This window comes from Mirounga angustirostris, unplaced genomic scaffold (genome assembly GCF_029215605.1).
Source record: "Mirounga angustirostris isolate CCGP_5_RB_7025 unplaced genomic scaffold, mMirAng1.0.hap1 SCAF_1, whole genome shotgun sequence".
NCBI lineage: Eukaryota > Metazoa > Chordata > Mammalia > Carnivora > Phocidae > Mirounga > Mirounga angustirostris.
The window spans coordinates 165172224-165187415 of record NW_026991709.1 but is presented as its reverse complement, the minus strand read 5'-3'; the positions used below and the strand labels follow the sequence as shown (position 1 = coordinate 165187415).

The window sequence follows — 15192 nt, the reverse complement described above, 5'->3', positions numbered from 1 at the left end:
TTGTTAATGTTGTATTATATGCTTGAAAGTTGCAAAGAGAGATGGTCTTAAATATTTTCACCACATAAAAGAAATGGTAATTGTGTGACATGATAGAGCTGTTAGCTGACTCGATGGTGGTAATGATTTTACAATCTATAAGTATATCAAATCAGCATGTTGTAAACCTTAAACTTACACAATATTGTATGTCAATTTTATCTCAATAAAGCTGGGAAAAACAAGAACAAAAAAACCCTAGAAAAGCATCTGAAAATGCTGTTTCTCTCCCAGCACATTTGCAGGTCGGCTACCCTGGCTGGATGGGGGGAGCTGTATGGACGCACTGGCTACAATTATATTTTCTCAGGTGAATATTGAGCTACCTCCTCTGACTGAGAACAAGAGCCCAGATGTAGAGAAGAGCCACCTACGCCACGGTGGCAGAGGTGGAGAGTCTGAGCAGTCTGGGTGGAGACCAGGGGCCTTCCCTTCACTCAAGGAGATGCTGGGGTAAAGAAGCCTGCCAGGCATAGGGGACATCTGATGCCGAAAGACATGAGGGCTGCCCTTGGGGGTGGTGTCGGCGCGGGGTGGGAGGAGCCTGGTCAGGAAGCCCCTGGGTGGAGCCCCGTGCAACAGCCTTGGTGCTGACAGGTTTCTCTGGCAGGGGGTGCAGATGATGCCTGGGCAGATTCAGAGGACATCACCGAGGAGGACTGCGCTCTTCGGTCAGTGCCAGATTGTTATGGATCTGGGCTTGTACTGGGGATGGGGTATCTGACCAGTGGTGGGCATTTTCATACCGATGGTGTATGCTCATCACTGGTCCAGGTGAGTGCTTTGGCTCCTTTCCTTCCACGGCTAAGTCCATGCCCCTGAAATAGGGTCATTAAGGTCCATCCCATAGCTTCTCCCCAGAGCTGATTTTATTGCCTGGCTGAGCAGTCTGTCTCCCTCCTGGGCAGTATCTCAGCCCCAGGGTCTGCAGGTTTGAGACAGGGCTCAGACATCTGTGTGTGTGGCAAGCCCCGTGGTTTCCATGGTGTGACCAGGGTGCTGACAGCCAGCCTACCAGGTGTCACAGCACACCTGGTACCAAGGCACAGGGCAGGGGCTACAGTCCCCATGTGGGAGACCCAGAGACTAGAGGTTACACAGTTCATCAAGTTGTCATCGATGCCATAATAGAGCTTGATACAAAGAAGTATTTTAGGCCCCCTTAAAGGGAGGAAATGGGTTGGTTCACACTCTTCTACCTCCTTTCCAAATGTTTTTAGAAAATGACACCCTAGGATATTTTGGAAAAGCTCCTTTGCATGGCCTGTACCCGTGGGAAGTCTTTAACTGGTATCAGGCATCTCTGGAATGCACACGAGCACCCTAGTAAGATCAGCTGCCCAAAATCATGGTTTGGTGCATGAAAAGGCATCTCACTATGCCCAGTTCTGCCTGTTAGTTCCGAGAGCAGCAACCCTGGCTTGTGCTCAAGAATGTTTGGCTCTCCCCCTGAGATCAGACGACCTCTGCCTCAGCCAGGCCGTCTTCCATAGCATACACTGTTCTTGGCGAGGACACTGCTGTGGACAGCAAAGCAGTGGGCATTAAAAAATTAATGGTGACTGTGTACTCATTCTACTTTTGCCTTTATCTGTATGACTGATCAAAAGACAGCCTGGGGGATTAGGAAAAATTTTATCTCCTTGCTGCTTAGACCTGCTAAGAAGAGGGAATTCACTTGGTAGAATTTCACAATCAGGTGATAAAACAGCTCTAAAAAGTCCATCTCCAGCAAGCATCTCACTTGGTTACATTATGAGCAAATCATATGGCTAAAAATGGTCATAAATGGGAAAAGGGGGGCTGGAGGGAGATTAATGGAATCTCAGAGACTCTATCAGCCACCAGCTTGCTGCTTTTTAGAACTCCGAGATTATCTCGAGTCTTTTGGCTTAATGTCAGGCAGTGCCAAAAAGCCCTTTCCCAGTTCTCGGCTGCAAATTGCTCCTCTTTGAAATATGTCCCAGAGAGCAGGGTAATCTCTTAGGAAGTCACCTTCCCTGAGGCCAGTTGTCCTGTCTCGGCCCTCCCTCCATCGAATGGAGAAGGGAAACAGAAGTTCTTGCCAGTGACATCTCTGCTTCCTTGAACGTGCTCCCTATCCCCCAAACTTCTCTGAATGAATGTGCAGTACAACCTCTCCCTTCGGCTCTTTGTTTCAGAAGTTCCGACACACATCTTTTTGATAAGGTCAGAGGCTATGACATCAAGCTGCTTCGGTACCTGTCAGTCAAATACATCTGCGACTTGATGGTGGAGAACAAGAAGGTGAAGTTTGGCATGAAGTAAGTACAGGCCACCTCCTGCACTGGTGATATGTTCACCGCTTTTCAGGTCGGTGATGGTATATACAGCAGTTACTAAGGGCTCACTACATGCCAGGCCTCATGCTGAGGGCTTTCTGTACATCTTCTAGCTGTATCTTCAAACATTCTTGCAAGGCAGGTTCTACTATGCCCCTCTTGCAAGTGAGAAACTAAAGCACAGAGAGGTTAAGTAACTTGCTCAAGGTCATGCAGAGAATAACTGAGGGCCCATGAGTCTCTAACCTGTGCTCTGCTGCCTCCTTAGAAACTCTTGAAGGTTTGTCCCTTGGCTCCAAGTTCTGCATCCTCTCTGGTAGGTTAGAGTCTCTTTCTAAATGGAACAACAAAAAAACTCAGTGTATGTGCCCAATTTTTACTTCACATATGGACCAAATCTTGATATTTGATAAGGCAAAATTTGAAAATAATGGAAGCTGGATTGAGGTGATGAGATTGTAGAATTTCCCCCCCTGCCAAAAAAAATGTTTTATTTTTTCATAATACTGACTTTTACTTATGCGGAGGTTGTCTTAGAAAGTAAGACATACTGAGGCCTTACAGCTCAGCTGTGCATAGACACCTGAATATTCCCTTCTCCCTTCTTCCATCAGAATGTCCAAAGTCTTTCCCTTTCAGATGCCATTTGTCCGCCCTGTTGAGGAGTGTCCTCAGTGAATATTGGAGAAGACAGGAGAGGCTAGAGTCCCCCAGAAGCCCCCTTTGGACAGTGTCTCAGTTACTTGTTCTCATCTCATTCCACCCTCTGGGTCAGGGTGGTTGTGCTGCCTTCATTTATGGGACTCAGTAGGGAGGTTGTTGCGCTTGTGGATGCTGCAGAATTGGAGAGTAACCTCTCTTGCTTGATAAGTTAGAGTAGAGGGCAGAGAAGTTACATTTCTTTTTTTTTTTTTAAGATTTTATTTATTTATTTGACAGAGAGAGACACAGTGAGAGAGAGAACACAAGCAGGGGGGAGTGGGAGAGGGAGAAGCAGGCTTCCCACCGAGCAGGGAGTACCGATGTGGGGCTCGATCCCAGGACCCTGGGATCATGACCTGAGCTGAAGGCAGACGCTTAACCGACTGATCCACCCAGGCACCCCGAGAAGTTACATTTCTTAATTGTTCAAAGTCAGCACTGCTGAAGGGAATCATTCCTAAATCTGAAGAGTAGTTTCTTTAGCAAGAGGTTCATTTTACGTTGATGTAATACTCACTGGGGAATGGTGCATATGTGTTGTGATGCCATAACACATTGTGTCCTGTCTTGTAGTGTAACCTCCTCCGAGAAGGTGGACAAAGCCCAGCGCTATGCCGACTTCACTCTGCTCTCCATCCCGTATCCAGGTAGGGAGCTCTTTTCAGTGTCTAGTCAAGAGACAGGTTTCCTAGGACCGGGTGCTCTTGGAGGCCATCTGCAGGCTTCTGTACTTAGGTACATAGGTGCCCTAGAGCTTTCCCGGAGGATCTTATGTTTTGTGTTGTCTTGTTTTAAAGATATATTTCTTTATTTGAGAAAGAGAGAGGGAGAGAGGGAAACTAAGCAGACTCCATGCTGAGCACTGAGCCCAACACGGTATTCGGTCTCATGAGCCTGAGATCCTGACCTGAGCTGAAACCAGGAGTCAGATGCTTAACCGACTGAGCCACCCAGGTGGGCCGCCATGCCTCCACCCACCTCCCCACCCCCCGCCCGGAGGATCCTGTGTTGATCAGCATAGGACACCATGGCTCTCAGTCTTAAGCTCTCACACTTAGGGTAGGACACTGTCCGGGAAGGCACTTTCCATTCGGGGTCCAGGGATTGACTCCTGGCTCGGGTACTACTGCTACAGCCCTGAGCGAGTTACTTCGCCTCTCCAAGCCTCAGCTTTTCTCAGGTGTCATTTGGAACTTGGAAAGGCTTAACTCAAGGTTTGTTGTGAAGCTTAGATGAGATCATGTTTGTGAAAGTGCTCTGTGCAGGTAAAATGCTGTTTCAGCATAAAACAACATTACTACTACTCTGTGTCAGCAACTAATCATGCTGTGCTGGCCTTTGTGGATATGAACCTTTGAATGTCTGTCTTGGGGTGATCAAGTTATTTATGGAAATTGCCCTAGGTGAGGCCCTCCTGGTGATGAAGAACATAATTGCTGTGTCCCCAGTTGTACACCGTGGGTGGCCTCACCATGTTGTAAAACACGTTGGCGTACACAGAGCTAGCTGCAGTTGTCTCTGGTGCCCAGATATGTACGAGACCTATGGCCAGGGCAGTATTGAATGTACTGGATAGTAAAGCTATGTCCAGTTGGTAACACTGAAACTTTCTGATAATACCTGCTTATTCAGCAAGGGCGGTCAAAGAGCCCTAATGTCAGCCAAGACTTTGTCAACAGGAGCAGGAAGTGTTCTCTCTCCTTGAAACCTCTCTTCTGCTTCTCAGCATCAGCACCCACCTTCGGTCCTGTGCTGGACCTTATCTCCTCATATTGGAGCCACATGGCCAATAGCAGGAGCAGGCCAGGGACAACAGGTTTGCTGTACAGCAGGTCTTCTCATTAGAACTACAAGCTCAGTGCCTGGCAGGAGAGGGTGCCCTCCCCAGTGTGAGCTGGTGGTATTCAAACCACGACCCTTGATAGCCTGGCACTCTTCCCATAATGGCCTCCCCTGGAGTCTCTCTTCACTCTTCTCTGCCAGCTTAGCGGTTAGTGCCTTGCAGAGCAGGGCGCGAGTCCCAGCCCTAATAGTTCTGTGCGTCTTGGAATAAGCACCTCAACCACGCCTCACATTGGCTTCATCCTCCATAAAATGAAGATAATGGGGCTTATTTCAAGGTAAAGTGCCAGATCTACCCCTAACAGGTGCTCAGTAAACAGCAGGCTAAATGATGGGTACACAGGGAGGACAGGCTCAGGGAAATTCCTCTTCCCTGAAAGCTGCTGGGAGCAGATGCAAACGATGATGGTGATGCTGTGGGTTTGAGCCACGTTGCGACAGAAGTGTCCTACGCAGAGTGTCTGTGCTGGAGCAGTTAGATAGCTCTAAAGCCAATTTTCAGACCCAGCTCCCAACTCCCAGATGTTTTGGGGGTCCACGGACCAAAGTACTCTGCTGAACAGGAAGAGTCTGTGCTGTGTGAGGAACCACGCATCGCTTTCTTTGTTTATATTTAGGTTTTAAGTAGAGCTTGGTTTAGAAAAAAATAGTTTTTTTTATTTTATTATGTTATGTTAATCACCATACATTACATCATTAGTTTTTGATGTAGTGTTCCATGATTCATTGTTTGCATATAACACCCAGTGCTCCATGCAGAACGTGCCCTCTTTAATACCCATCACCAGGCTAACCCATCCCCCCACCCCCCTCCCCTCTAGAACCCTCAGTTTGTTTCTCAGAGTCCATAGTCTCTCATGGTCCGTCTCCCCCTCCAATTTCCCCCTTCATTCTTCCCTTCCTACTATCCTTTTTTTTTTTTTAGAAAAAAAAATTTTTTTTTTAAAAGATTTTATTTATTCATTTCAGACACAGATACAGTGAGAGAGAGAGAGAGAGAGCATGAGCAGGGAGAGAGGCAGAGGGAGAGGGAGAAGCAGGCTCCCCGCTGAGCAGGGAGCCCGATGTGGGACTTGATCCCAGGACGCTGGGATCACAACCTGAGCCGAAGGCAGACGCTTAACCAGCTGATCCACCCAGGCGCCCCTAGAAAAAATAGTTTTGCTGGAAGTTGTCCTGCTACTTCTCCAGAACTGTAGCACTGTCCCCTTTCTGCTGTAGCATGACAACTTGCTACAGGACTCCCCAAATCGTAACACCCTTTGACCCCGTTAGCAGGCCATAATGCAGCTAACTCGGGGTTGAGGATGTTCAGCATGATGTCTGTTTATACTAGCAGAACGCAAGAAGCATTTTCATTAGTCAGAATGATGATTACATAGTCATAGAAAAATGCTTAGAATTTTTGATATGGAAAGATGCTTAAAATGCTAAGCAGGACACAAAATTGTATTAGTACAGTGTCAACAATGTAAGGGAAAAAATGCTTTCACAAAAGGGCAAGCAGGAAATAGCCAAAATGGTAAGATGCTACAACCTGTGAATTTTTTTCCCTCTTCTTGCCAAGGTGTCCGTGTACTACACCTGATAGTTGTGTGTGTGTGTGTTGGTGGGAGGGAAATTAGTGGACTCCAAATCAGTAGAAACCATAAGGCCGGAGGTGGGGGAGAGGCCATCACACATCCAGGTAAGGGGACAGGAGAGACACTTTTTACCTGCTCTGCTTATGTTCTTTACAATTGCTTTACAAGCCTGGCTTACTTCTTCCCAAAGAAAAGAAACAGTTACCATTACTGAAAGTCCAGTCATGAACTGCTCTTTGTAGCTGTTCATGGCATCTCAGCTGAGTCCTCTGATGACTGTGAGGCCAGATGGGAACTCTGATGCTCTCAGTTCTAGCTCTGTCGGATGGACTTGGATTTGGACTGGCCCTTGACCTGGAGAAGTGTTCTGGGAGCACTTCCTTCAGCACACCAAAATAGCTGAAGACTCAGCTGCACAAGTCTGATTGGTTTTCTTCTTGAGCGAGTGGCTGTTTTCACCCCTGCTTTTGGTCCCATCCCTCTTGTCTCTCAGTGGGTTTAGGAGCCTGTTTAGGTAATGAATGTCAGGCATTGCCCTGGGTATTGAATCTACTTTATTTTATTTTATTTTTTTAAAGATTTTTTTATTTATTCCGGGGCGCCTGGGTGGCTCAGTCGTTAAGCGTCTGCCTTCGGCTCAGGTCATGATCTCAGGGTCCTGGGATCAGGTCCCGCATCGGGCTCCCTGCTCCTTGGGAGCCTGCTTCTCCCTCTGCCTCTCTCTCTCTCTCTGTCTCTAATGAATAAATAAATAAAATCTTTAAAAAAAAAAAAAGATTTTTTATTTATTCGGGGCGCCTGGGTGGCTCAGTTGGTTAAGCAACTGCCTTCAGCTCAGGTCATGATCCTGGAGTCCCGGGATCGAGTCCCACATCGGGCTCCCTGCTCAACAGGGAGTCTGCTTCTCCCTCTGCCCTCTTCCCTCTCGTGCTCTCTGTCTCTCATTCTCTCTCTCAAATAAATAAATAAAATCTTTAAAAAAAAAAGATTATTTATTCATTTGTCAGAGAGAGAGAGATAGCACACGCAGAGGGAAAAGCAGGCTCCCTGCTGAGCAAGGAGCCCGATGTGGGCCATCATGACCTGAGCCGAAGGCAGATGCTTAACCAACTAAGCCACCCAGGTGTCCCGGTACTGCATCTATTTTAATTCTGTCCATTTCTCCCAAGAAATTGCCTCTGCATCACAGGCTGGCCGGAGCTCAGCCCAGAGCCTGCAGTGTTGATTTGAGCAGGTCAAGTTTGGGGAAACTGGTCCTTCGAAGGAGCTCTGAGAGCTAATTGGTGGCTTTACTAAACCTGGGCTTATAAGCCTTGGGCCCCTGTCTGATATTTATATTTCTTCTTTCTGCCAGTGAGGCACCTTAGACTGGAGCCTTAGAGCTGAGGATGGTTTCCTGACTTCTCGATCAGCAGTGAGGCCTGAGGGATTAGAGTGCAGGAGTGCGTCTGGGATGGAAGCCCGGGATACAGGACATGGGCTGCGTCTCCAGACCTTCCTCTCCGAAGGAACCTTTCCAGTCTTGCCTGGGGTGGCCTCACACAGGAACTTGGCCCAAGAGTAGCTGGGGAAGTTCCATGTGAATTTTTTTGGCCTGTGGCCACCTTCACAGAATTCCGACAGCCTCTTGTATTGCCATTGGGTGGGGACCTCACCAGACTTGGACCTGTGGCCAAAGGCATGTGCCCTCCAAAGTTTGTACTGGTTCTGGTTGAGGAAGTGAGAATAACTTCAAGAAGCTGCGTCGAAGTGCCTTCTCCCACTCTTGAAGTCACAGCAGCCCAGGATGCTCCCTGTGCTGTGGTAGATGAGCAAGTCTCATTCTCTGTGACCCAAGCAGTTGACTGTAAGTGGCAGGGCTGGCCCTGTGGGCCCTCCCTGCAGAAGCAGCATGGTATAACCAGCACAATTATTCATAATACCAATGGCTGTCACTCGAAAGCCATCTGTACAGTGCTTGCTAGGTGTTTTATATGTAGTATTTCGTCTTTAACCATTTTATAAATGAGAAAATCAAGGCTTAGAGAAGTTAAACCACCTGTTTGCAATCACAGAGGTAAGTGAAAGGCTCAGATTTGAAGCCGAGAATGTTGCTGAAGCCCTTTCTCTCCGCTGTTCCTCTCTATATTCCTGAGGGCCTACTCTGGCCGAGTTTCTTACAGTTTTTCTAGAGAGTGAGACAGAAAAGTACCTCTCAAGCCAGGTTTGTTGGAGACGGACATGTCTCTGGAGCACCTGTCATGTTTCAGGCACTGTCTGTGGTCTTTTCTACTATGTCACCAGGGGCCTGTGAGGTTGGTGTTAGACAGGAGGGAGAATGGTCCTCGGTAACTAGGGAAGTGGCTGAGAAAAGTGCTGTTGGCACTCAGACTGTAAACCATGCTTTGTTTGCTGGCTGTTGGCACTTCAGGGACATGTAGGACAAAGGGACCTGAAATCAGGGAGAAGTGACCAGTAACCACTGAGCCCAGCTGGAGACAGATACAAAGAGGTGTGCCGGCAGGCCGTACCTCATCATGAGGGCTTGTAACTGGAAACCAAAGGAGCACTAGCTCTTGCCTGCCCGTGCTAGTCCCCACCTGTGTCAGCTGTGGTCTCACGTGGGGCCCGCCAGTATGGTGGCCACCTGGGTCCTTCAGCACTCAGGGGCATCTCAGGAAACTGGGCTAGCAAGGGTGATGTCTTAACTTTGCCCTTCTTTTCCAGGCTGTGAATTTTTCAAGGAATATAAGGATCGGGATTACATGGCTGAAGGGCTCATTTTTAACTGGAAGCAGGTATGAGCAGTAACATTCGTCAACTTGGGTTTTAACATTTCTTTGCAAAGGGAGAGCACAGAGAACAGCTTGCAGTCTTTTTGGGGAAAACAACTACCTTTTCCTTTCTCTTCTCTTATTTTCCTTCCCTCTTCTCTTTCTATGTACATGTTGAAATTCTCATACATGCTTTGCTCTCCCCCTTTAATTTATCCCTTTCTTCAAAGGTTTTTTTCAGGGACAAGATAGGAAATATCCTTTCTGTCTGCTCTACCATCTGCATAAAAAGTGGGACTTGCATTCTGTTCCTTTCTCAGTCGGCAGAAGCAGGCCACGGGAGCCTGCTGGACGCTGACTGCAGAGTCATCATGTCTGTCTCAGCAGCGAACACTAGAATGGCCCACTGAAAAACTCCACTTGCAAGCAATGTCTGGTCCCTTTGATTTTCAAACTGTCATTCCTAGGGCAGCATAGGCATCTGGCCCGGAGAAGGCAAGCACTGTGGAGGGATGTCCTGCCTGTCTGTGGAAGCCACAGCTTCAGGGTCATGACCCGCCCTATCATCATGGCTTCTCCTGGTGGCCACCTGCATCTCACAAGTGTCTTTCTGCCCCCAGGACTACGTCGATGCCCCACTGAGCATCCCCGATTTCCTGACTTGCTCTCTGAACATTGACTGGAGCCAGTATCAGGTGAGGGGCCTGACTGGAGCAGGGCAGGATAAGGGAGGGATGGAGGGGGTCCCTGGTGCCTGCCCTAGAAGTCCTTCATGCAGATACCAGAAGGGCTGGCTCGTGCCCTCTCACCTCTCACAGTCTAGGACAGAAGAAGCTGCTTATCCATTTAGCTCTCTGCGGATTTGCTCTTAGCCCAGAAAATGAAAGCTTTCTGATCATGACTCACTCAAAGATTTACATCCCCCAGCAGCTTCTGTTTCCAGAGGACCTCATGGAGTCTGCTTTTCCAGCTCTGGGCTTTAGTGACTTTTTTTTTCATTTTCCTTTTAAATGCATGTTCTGCCAGAGGAAGTGCAGAGCTGTCTGACCTCGTTTGATTATAGAAACTTTAAAATTATTTCCGTTGTGCTCCTCTTCCCTCTCCCCATGGAAAGGGCCCCAGGCTTACTGGATGGATTCATCCAGTAAGCATGTTTAGCCCATTGTAGAAACCTGAAGGCCACCAGCAGTTTCCTTGCCACTTGCTTCAGCCAGGACAAGTAGCCTTGCTCTCCCCACTGCCTTCCCCATGTCTGTTCCTTCTGCCTGGCTGCCACTTCTCACCTTGTCTTCTCATCTTGTCTGGCTGCCACACTGCCTTTAGGATTCGGCTCCAGTGTCCACTCCAGGAAGACTTCCCCGACATACCTCCTCTCCCCTCTCCCCAGAGGGTTGAATCCCTGTATCTGCATTTCCATTGACCCTGGGCATATCTGTCATGGAATTTTCCACTGAGCTGAAGTCACTGATGTAGAGATCTGCTTCTCCATCTCTGGTAGACTGAGCTCCGGGAGGATGGGGAACCCCAGCTTTACATCCCCAGCACAGAAACTGGCACGGAGCCTAGAGCTGGAGAAGCCAAGCCAGTACATCCCTAGGAAACATCCTGTTTCCTTCCCTTTTTTTTTGTCCCTGGGTCTGGACAATTCCCATCTAGCCTTGAGGTCTCCCTCTGGCAGAGAGGCCAGGTTCACTGATTAGGCAGCTGTGTGCTCCCGTATCACCTTGGGCTTTGTTGTCCTGGTCTGTAAGGGGTCTGTAAAGGCAGAGGCTGTGCTCATCTTTTACACCCAGCCCCTGATAACTCTGAATGAGTTAGAATGGTAGCAGGTGTTCTCTCTGCAGGTGAGGAAGAAGAGCAGGCCAGTTTTTTGTTGTGCTGCAGAAGCCTGGAGAAGAAATGGGTTGGGGGACCCTATCCCCTGGTCTCATGTCCTAGGCAGTATCTAGACAGATTGAGTGGACAGATCTTTGTCCCCAGAGATTCCAAAACTTGCAGGTTTCCTTCTTAATTTGTTGTATGCAGAGATGTCAAGTGGGCTCTACCCCCAGCCACCCTCACTCTTCTTTCTGGCACCATTCTATTTTTTTTTTTTTTTTTTAAGATTTATTTATTTTAGAGAGTACGCAAGCATATGCATGCGCACATCGGGGGCAGAGGAAGAGGGAGAGGAGAGAGAGTCTCAGGCAAACTCCCCACTGAGCCTGGAGCATGACACAGGGCTCGATCCCATTACCCTGAGATCATGACCTGAGCTGAAACGAAGAGTTGGATGCTCAACCCAACTGAGCCACCCGGGTGCCACTCTGGCACCATTCTTCTTATGCACAAACTAGGTCTGATGAACGACTTAACCAATAAGGTGCAAATAGGAGTTTAATGTGTTGATGCTGCATAGGATGTAGGTCTCTTTAGGAGGGAGTCCTGTGCATATGAGGAAGAGTCCTGCTTAGTAGATCAAGGCCCTGGATCTAGGCCCCAGCTTGCTCGGCCCTTCTCTCAAGGCTTTGTGGTTTTGAGCAATGGCCTCACTTTCCTCGAAAAGTGGTGATGACAACACCTATTTCAGAGTTGTGGGGAAGTTCAAATATGATCACGGTATGAAAGTGGTCTCTTAACTGAAATGCCAGATCAATTTTAATGATGATAATTCAGAAGTAGGCTGCTAGCCTGTTAACTCAAGGGAGTGAACGCTAATAAAATTCTAGGCACAAAAGTAGGAGGCCAGGGCATTTTCCCCTCTCCAGTATTGCTCAGCTGCTTGGTCTCACTGGGCTTCCTACCATCCTCTTCCTCAGCCAGGTGTGGGATCTGCCTTGTCAGCCACTTCAGCATGAGTATCCAGGACTCCCTGTTAGTCCTCTTTATCTCCCCAGGTGACCTTATCTATTGTCCGCTCCGTTAGCCCACTGCTCTCCCCTACCCAGGATTCTGGGCCACACCTTTCTTGGGGATCCACATCTACATCACCTCTTTTTCTTTTTCTTTTTTTTTTTTTAAAGATTTTATTTATTTATTTGACAGAGAGAGACACGGCGAGAGAGGGAACACAAGCAGGGGAAGTGGGAGAGGGAGAAGCAAGCTTCCCGCTGAGCAGGGAGCCCAATGCGGGGCTCGATCCCAGGACCCTGGGATCATGGCCTGAGCCGAAGGCAGATGCCCATCTACCTCACCTCTTATCAGTGTCCCTTCATGCAACCACCTTAAACAAACTGTCTGAAATGGAATTGGCCACAACCCACAGCACCCCAGTCCCTCAACCATTTACCCTGATGCTCAAAGTCAAAACGTGGGTTTTTTTCCTGCCCCATCCATTGCCCGGTCCCATCAGTTCTCTAAATCTCTGCCCCTGGTGAAACTCTCCAGATCTTCTTGCCTCCATCTCCTGTACCACTAGCCTAGTCCGGGCCGCTGGCATCTGGGTGCGTCTCGTGTCTGAACAGGTGCCCCATTGAGGGGGAGCTGGAAGCAGTGAATGTAAAGCATTTGAATAAGGCCTGGCAGAGAGGAATACTCAAATGATGGAACAAGGTCATCATTGTCACCCCTTCCTTAGAATGTGCTACTGACTGCCCCATTTTCCTCAGAGTACAGTCCAGTGGTGCTTAGTGGGCCACTCGGCTCCACACAGCCCAGCCCTGTGCTTGTGACTAGCCATCCCTTCCCTTTTCTCTAGCCACACTGACCTCCTTTTGGCCCCTCAATGGAAGAATGCTCTCCAGGTTTGCACATACCGTTCTCTCTGGCAGAAGAAACTTGGCTCCTTTCCCTCCCCTCTTATATGGATGTCACTGCCTTCAGGAAGCTTCCCTACTGGTCCCCATGGATCATACTAGGTTCAGCTCGCTGGTTACAGGGTCCTGCAGGATCCCGCAGGTCTCCTTTTAGTCAGCACACATGTAGAATTTCACTTTGCCTGCCTGCCCCTGCAGCCCTGTTAGGGGGCTGGGGCCGTCATGGACGCTGCTGTTGCCCAGGGCCAGGCCCTCAGCGACGTTCCCAAGTGCAGGAACACTTCTGGAAGTACACATATGGGTGTTGCTGCCCTCCGTGAACGGATTGATTCCCTTAGAGGAGTGCTCATTCTTTCTGTGGCATAAGACCCCTTCCAGTGGCGGCTGCTCCTCGTGAACAGTCAGAGAAGTGACATCTGCAGGTGCCTTTTCGACCCAAAGCACTAGGCCTTAGAGATGCAGAGATTCCAAAACGGCTTCCGCCCTCACTGGGCTCAGGCTGGGAAAAGAGGCAACAGCATCACCATCATCTGGTGATGACGTAGAGGTGTTGACCAGGGCTTTCTGAAGACTCAGTAGAAGATAACAGGGCTGGGCCTTTGAAGGATGAGTAGGAGTTTGCCCGCCACGGGGAAGAGGACTCCAAGCATAGACACATAAGCAGTGGCACGGTGCTGAGCTCTGTCCCCAGAGACTTGTTCGTAGAGCACTTACGAAGGGAGAGTTAGTGCTGAGCCTAGATTTTAGTGCGTTTCTCAGGTCCCCCTCAAGTTCTGCAGTCCCCTCAAACTTCAGTTTCATACTCTGCTATCAGAGAAGTCCCTGCAGTGTAGCATGTGACTACAGACGTGACTCTCACGGTCTGGCAGGGCTGGGTTCAGATTAGCTCTGTGACTTTGGGCCTCTCCCAACCTAGAGCTCCCCAGCCTGCGGTTCCTGCCCCAGCGCTGGGCACAGTGAATCTGCTGCCTCTGCTTGGGCCTTGGTGTCCCCTTCAGTAGCCGCCGTGGCTGTTGGAGCTCTGCAGGCCACCGCCCTTGGTCACTTCCTGCCCTCTCCTGGGCGCTGCAGCCTCTCCCCGGCTTACCTGACCTCCCTGGGCTTCGTGCTGCCACATGGCTCCTGCCTCCTCCCTTGCCCCTCTCCTGCTTTTCCACACCCGCAAGAACCCCGTCTCGGGGGAGATCTGGTGGCAGCGGTGTGTGTGACAGGTTGAGCCAGATGAGCGCCGAGACCCATGTGCTGCTGTGGGCGAGGACACTGTTAGTGACGCACCGCGGCGGCCGTTTCTAGGGCTGCCGAAGCAGGTCAGAGCCCACCAGGGCCCGGGCGGGGCTCACGTAAATGAGCCTGTTCGAAATTCCCGGGAAAACCATTCCAATTCCAGGTGCCATGTTCGCCCTCTCACCGGCACCCGCTGGCCTCTCCACTCAGTCCCAGAACACTGGTAAGCACTTGTGGAGGGAGGCTGTCCCCAGCTGTGGGGGAAGGAGCCTCCGAACTGGCCCAGGCCCTTCCATGGAATTCCGGATGCCGCTAGACGGTTTCTCAGAGCGTCTGGTCTAGACCTTTAGCTTGGGCTATACTTTCTGCAGTTTTTCTTGTTTTTCATCCCCCCTCCGCCCCCATGGACTTCCTGTTTTAAAAGATTTTGTCTGCCAATCAGACTGCAGTTATTATTCATCAAAAGACAGAGGATGCAGGGGCGCCTGGGTGGCGCAGTCAGTTGAGTGTCCAGTTCTTGGTTTCGGCTTGGGTCGTGATATCTCGGTCATGAGATCGAGCCCTGCATGGGGCTCCGTGCTTGGGATTCTCTCGCCTCTCCCCCTCCTACTCTCTCTCTCTCTCTCTAAAATAAATAAATCCTTTAGGGGCGCCTGGGTGGCTCAGTCGCTAAGCGTCTGCCTTCGCTCGGTCGTGATCCCAGGGTCCTGGGATCGAGCCCCGCATCGGGCTCCCTGCTCGGCGGAAAGCCTGCTTCTCCCTCTACCACTCCCGCTGCTTCTGTTCCCTCTCTCGCCGTGTCTCTCTGTGTCAAATAAATAAATAAAATCTTTAAAAATAATAATAAATAAATCCTTAAAAAAAGGAGTATGCAGTGAATAGCAGTAAAAAGTGAATGAAACATGGTTGATGAGGAGGTTGAAGGTTGATATTTTCTGTGATGTGATCGCAGATGAAAGAATGGCTCTTTCCATTTGGCACCAGTGCTCACAGGCTCAAGGCTCTGTTCGCT

At 49.4% G+C, this 15192-nt stretch overlaps 1 protein-coding gene across 16 annotated transcripts in view; it reads left to right on the top strand.

The window, feature by feature from the left end:
* The window catches only part of MTMR14 (myotubularin related protein 14), a 46929-nt gene that overhangs the window by 14407 nt on the left and 17330 nt on the right, over window positions 1-15192 (top strand). For 8 of the 16 annotated variants that reach the window (XM_045861903.3, XM_045861904.3, XM_064592915.1 and 5 more), the window contains 6 exons: window positions 274-349; window positions 650-710; window positions 2202-2324; window positions 3618-3691; window positions 9176-9246; window positions 9843-9917. In XM_045861903.3, the coding sequence (XP_045717859.1) occupies window positions 274-349; window positions 650-710; window positions 2202-2324; window positions 3618-3691; window positions 9176-9246; window positions 9843-9917 (480 nt within the window). Of the gene's footprint in view, window positions 1-273; window positions 350-425; window positions 493-649; window positions 814-2201; window positions 2325-3617; window positions 3692-9175; window positions 9247-9842; window positions 9918-15192 lie in introns of those variants that run through there. The other 8 variants (XM_064592928.1, XM_064592934.1, XM_064592937.1 and 5 more) reach the window with 5 other exon arrangements.